The sequence below is a fragment of the Zeus faber genome, assembly GCF_960531495.2.
Source record: "Zeus faber genome assembly, chromosome: 5".
Classification (NCBI taxonomy): domain Eukaryota; kingdom Metazoa; phylum Chordata; class Actinopteri; order Zeiformes; family Zeidae; genus Zeus; species Zeus faber.
The window spans coordinates 16,011,395-16,016,394 of record NC_137192.1 but is presented as its reverse complement, the minus strand read 5'-3'; the positions used below and the strand labels follow the sequence as shown (position 1 = coordinate 16,016,394).

Here is a 5,000-nt window from a genome sequence, read left to right as displayed (position 1 = left end):
TCGGTTGGCGCGGGCGTCCAATCGGAGCCAGTTGCGTCGGTTTTGTGTATTTCTGAACTCGCGCTGCGTTCCAGCGGACGCGGAAACTCGGAAGAATCCAACTCCACACTCGGAAAAAAAAAAAAAAAAAACATTCAATTCGGGGTTCCGACTCTACAGATCGTTTTTTTTTTTTTTTTTACTTTAACGTTACGTTAACGTTCGGTTTTTAGCTTTATAGAATTCGAACCGCGAGCGTCCACGTCCACGCGAACGGACTGACCAACGGATTCACGTCGAGCGCGCCGGCGGGAGCGAGCGACGCGGAGTGGCCGATTTCCGACTCCTCGCCGAACGCCACACCCGCGCCGCCGCCCTGCTCCTGGGTGGGGCCGCGACATCCTGTTCACGCCGCGTGGGAAAGAGACACGAGTGGAAACTCCGAGAGAGACAGAGACAGAGAGAGAAAAAGAAAAGACACGTTGTACGGCTCGGATAGTGCGCACCGGGGGTTATCTGATAAGGAACGGGCAGCGGTTGTTGAAGACGTTAAGTCGGTTGGTACGGTCGGGTCTCCCGCGGCTAAGTTGCCGGTTGTTGACACCGACGCCTCATCCTCGGCGCTCGCTTGACTCTTCGCTCTTGGGAAGCGCGTCGCGTCGCGTCCGTCTCGCTCACCGCTCCGACCCGCGCCACCCTCGGTATGAAAGGCTCGGACAGTAAGTCTGCGTCCTTCGAGATGACGTGGGGCAGCTCGGCCAGCAGCGGCTACTGCAGCGAGGAGGACCCGGAGGCGGAGTTCGAGCAGTACTTCACTGCCCGGACGTCCCTGGGCCGCAAGCCCCGCAGCGAGCCCCGCGCGGAGGACAAGGTGAGGGAGGGAGGGAGGGAGGGAGCGGGGGAGAGGTCGCCCTGTAGGCTGCGGTGCGGTGTGGAATGTTGATGAAATGACATGAAACTTGAAAAAGTGTATAAAACAAATATTTCCACACACTGTATTTACATTATATATGGTTGTTGTTTTTTTTTATTATTATCCGCGCGCGTGTATGTGTGTGTATCTAATCAAATATTTAAACAAGCTGTTTATATATTTCTTATCATTAGTATTAGTATCTCCACAAGTATTTTTTTTTATCACAAACATGTCATCAAGCTGTATATATTTCTCATTTTCTAGCTCAACTATTCCTATACTATAACTATTTTTTACTATTTTTACTGTCAACAAAGTTAAAAAAAAAAAGTTTATAAGAATACTTATAGTCCCATCCATATACCCATCCATACATTTCTCTTATTCTCTTTTTTCCACAAATAATGAAAAAAAAAAAAAAAGTTTTTTCAACAAACTAAGTATTTCAGCAAAAAAATGTATTTAATTTCCTCATCTTTGGCTTTAAGTCACAAATGTTTCAACCAAAACTGTATTATCACAGACCCACACACATAGACCACTGTGGACAGAAATCATGCTGTGAGGAACCCATGGGATGATGTTTGGTGACGCACACATTCTCCTCAAGTTTCCACATGCGTCCATTCATTTATTCACCCATTCATTGAACGCATTTGAAATTTTCTGTCACCTTTCGCTACAGATCTTCACAGGTTGGGAAAAATGACTCACGGTGTGTGTTGATTTGGAAACTGCTGGTGCGGAATGAAAAACTGGTTTAGTAAAGCCAGATGTCCTTTTTCCAGACAACCCGACCAACCCGTTTTTGTAGTTAGCAACAGGTGATTCAAAGGAAAGTCATTATAAAACAGTCTTGACTGTTTTGGAGAGCATTTCTGCATGGAAATTCTTCACACCCTTTTGAGAAAAATGTTTTTAGAATACATGCCATTTGGCATGTTTTATAGATAATGATTACTTGGTACAGAACAAGCCCAGGCTCTCACTGCCTTATCAGTGCCAGGACATAAACTCAGCTTAGCTCATTTCTAAATGGTTACAGGGCTGAATAGTGCTTAAACCTATACGATGGGGAGCATAATGGAGATCGCTGTATCAGGGTGTGACTTAGGGACTTGCAGTTGCTAGAGGGCAAGTGTACACGCCGGGAAGAAGACTGGGAGTGTGTGGGTGAAATGGCAGCTGACTTCATAGGATGGGCCCAAAACACAGAGGAAGGCATTGTCTTTCCCAGAGGAGAGGGGAGGCTATTTTTACATGAATACAGGGCATAGGAATGCAGCGTGAAGCCGGTTCTCCCAGACATGGCCAACAGCTGCATGTTCCCCCATGCATCAGGAGGAGCGTAACGCGATTGGTTTGAGCTGACATCATTGTAATCGCCTTCGCAACGTTTACAGGAAGTCTGTGGTCTGGTGCGGCTGGCGTTAATTATGCGAGTGGGAAGTAGCACAAGGCCTTTGTGCTTCAGTGACAACTATGACCTTAGAAGAGGCGACTTTTCAAACCGAGCAAGAAACACATGGAACCCTTGAGTCAATTTCGATTTTGTTTTATATGTTTTTCTCAACTTCGGTTCATGCAACCCGAATTAAACTACATTAATGAATTTGTTAACGCACAACTATACTATATTCATGTTTTTTTAATAGCTATTGAGTTAATCTTGGAACATTCATAACAATCATACAACATGATATTATATTAAAAGTTCCTTAAACCCTGATCCTGAACGCTGTGCTAAATACTACATTATCATGGGGTCTCAGACACAAATCTATTATGTTACTAAAATGCTGAGTGGGTTGCTCTTAGGGGTTTTTCTCTACCGTTAAACGTTTTTCCCCTCTCGAGCTGCATTTAATTTAAATGTCATTCTATGTGAACTCTGAAACAAGAACGACTGTGATTCACCCCCATGAGCGCTCAGTGACTGCTAAAGCCTGACGCCTAGTGGTGAAAACTATACTTGCTTGCGTTCCTCACTTTGTTTACATTTAAAAACCGGGAGCCTCAAATTCAAGACCCAGACATATGAAGAACAAATTAATTCTCCTTCCTAAGAGGAATGAAGGAAGCAGGAGTTGACAGCCGCAGAGATTCGGCAGAAAATGAAGGAAAGTAATACGACATAAAACGTAAAATATGTGACAAGTGAAATGAATTCTCCTTCCTCCTTTCTCCTCAGGATGAACCGGTTGAATTGGAGAAGCAGGAGTTGACCGTTGCAGAGGTTCAGCAGAAAGTGAAGGAGTACAACGCTCAAATCAACAGCAATCTGTTCATGAACACGGTGAGTTGTGGCGGGGTCCCCGCTGTGGTAACAAACCTCCGGGTGAAAGTTGCTTCCTTCATTGGCCGAAATGCCTTTCTTCTCGTACACAGAACAAAGATGGCTCCTACACGGGGTTCATCAAGGTCCAGTTCAAGCTTGTGCGCCCGGTGTCCGTCCCGGCACCGAAGAAAGGGCAGGACGCGGCGGCGAAGAGGGCGGGCGGCGTGAAGCGTCGCACCTCCTTCTACCTGCCCAAAGACACCTCCAAACACCTGCACATCAGCTCGCGCACCTCCGCCCGCGAGGTGATCGAGGCGCTGCTGAAGAAGTTCACCGTGGTCGACAATCCCGGGAAGTTCGCCCTCTTCGAGCGCAGCGAGCGCCATGACCAGGGTGAGACGCCTTGTGTGCGGCGCCGTCTGTGTTTCGTCTCCCTCGGGGTGTCCGGCACTGACGCGCTTTCGTCCCCGTCTCCCTCAGTTTACCTTCGCAAGATTTCCGACCGAGAGCGGCCGCTCCACCTGCGCCTGTGTGCGGGGCCCAACGAGAAGGTCCTCAGCTTCGTCCTGAAGGAGAACGAGACCGGAGAGGTCAATGTGAGTGTGAGAGTGGCAGGAATGCAATGTCAGGTTGTGATGCCCTCCGACGGGTTGTCATTTCATACATCATTTCATACATTTCAAACATCAATGCAGATCCAAGAAGAGGAAAAAAAAATCTCATCAATTTCATATTGCAAATGAGATTTTAAGGGGTGGAATTTTCAATGCAACTTTAATGTTACTCAGATTTAGATTCATCCAAAAAAAAAAAATAATCACAATTTCTGACATGCTGCCCTCTCTCTCTCTCTCTCTCTCTCTCTCTCTCTCTCTCTCTCTCTCTCTCTCTCTCTCTCTCTCTCCACAGTGGCATGCCTTCACGATGCCAGAGCTGAAGAACTTCCTGCGCATCCTGCAGCGGGAGGAGGAGGAGCGCGTCAAGCAGATTGTGCAGCGCTACGCCCTGGCCCGCACCCGCATGCAGGAGGCCCTGGCCGGGTCGACGCCGGGCTGAGACCTCCCTGCCCCGATGGGGACAGAGGGGGGGGCCCGCGTTGGCATCCCAATGTCCCCGGAAGAAACCCACTCAACACCTCCCTCTACAGAGGAGAGTCAAGGCGAGAATGACGGAGCACAACTCTGAACGAGAGAGAGAGAGCGAGTGAGCGAGCGTGAGAGAGAGCGCTAGCGCGAGTGTGCATGTGAGATGATGATGAGAGAAAGAAGTGCCTTCCACCCGGAGAGTCTGCGGTTCTGGAGAGAATGAGAGCTGGTATCACGGGAAACGCTGGAAGAAGAGACATTGGTTTGGTCCAGTCACGTCTTCCACTGTCGGATGCTGTTTGATCACCCAACCTAACCCAGCTATGTCAAAATCGTTCAAAATGGTCATTCATGACTTTTTTTTTTTCTATTCAAACACTAAAATTCCCCAAATCAGCTGTTAAGCTGCTGTCATCATCACATCTGTGTAATAAGTAACTTAACATATGCAAGATGCTGATATTGCATTCCTAAAGTACCAAAATGATATAATCCAGTTTACCAAATACAAGAGACATTCATCACATGACATTCCTATTTTGTCAATTTAGAAACATTTCACAGCCCCCCGGTGTAGCCAATCCTGGAAAGTATGTTTTTATATCAACAAAAAAAATAGCTGCGAGGTATTTGGGGTTTCATTTGATCCAGCATGATGTTTTCCTCTTTCTTCCTACACCCCTAGTTTTAGGGGATGTAAGATGTTTTTTTTTACTGTCCCTTTGTGAGTGTGCCTGACTTA

General features: G+C 47.2%; 1 protein-coding gene across 2 annotated transcripts in view; it reads left to right on the top strand.

Annotated features, from left to right (window-relative positions):
- Positions 1 to 5,000, top strand: part of LOC307230066 (ras association domain-containing protein 1-like) — an 11,407-nt gene that overhangs the window by 6,174 nt on the left and 233 nt on the right. Inside the window, exons 1-5 of one of the 2 annotated variants that reach the window (XM_080000260.1) lie at positions 363 to 850; positions 3,087 to 3,191; positions 3,284 to 3,566; positions 3,654 to 3,769; positions 4,083 to 5,000. The exon at positions 4,083 to 5,000 is cut by the window's right edge and continues 233 nt beyond it. In XM_080000260.1, coding sequence (XP_079856386.1) covers positions 683 to 850; positions 3,087 to 3,191; positions 3,284 to 3,566; positions 3,654 to 3,769; positions 4,083 to 4,229 — 819 coding nt within the window. In that variant the 5' untranslated portion in view covers positions 363 to 682 and the 3' untranslated portion in view covers positions 4,230 to 5,000. Of the gene's footprint in view, positions 1 to 362; positions 851 to 3,086; positions 3,192 to 3,283; positions 3,567 to 3,653; positions 3,770 to 4,082 lie in introns of those variants that run through there. The other variant, XM_080000259.1, reaches the window with a different exon arrangement.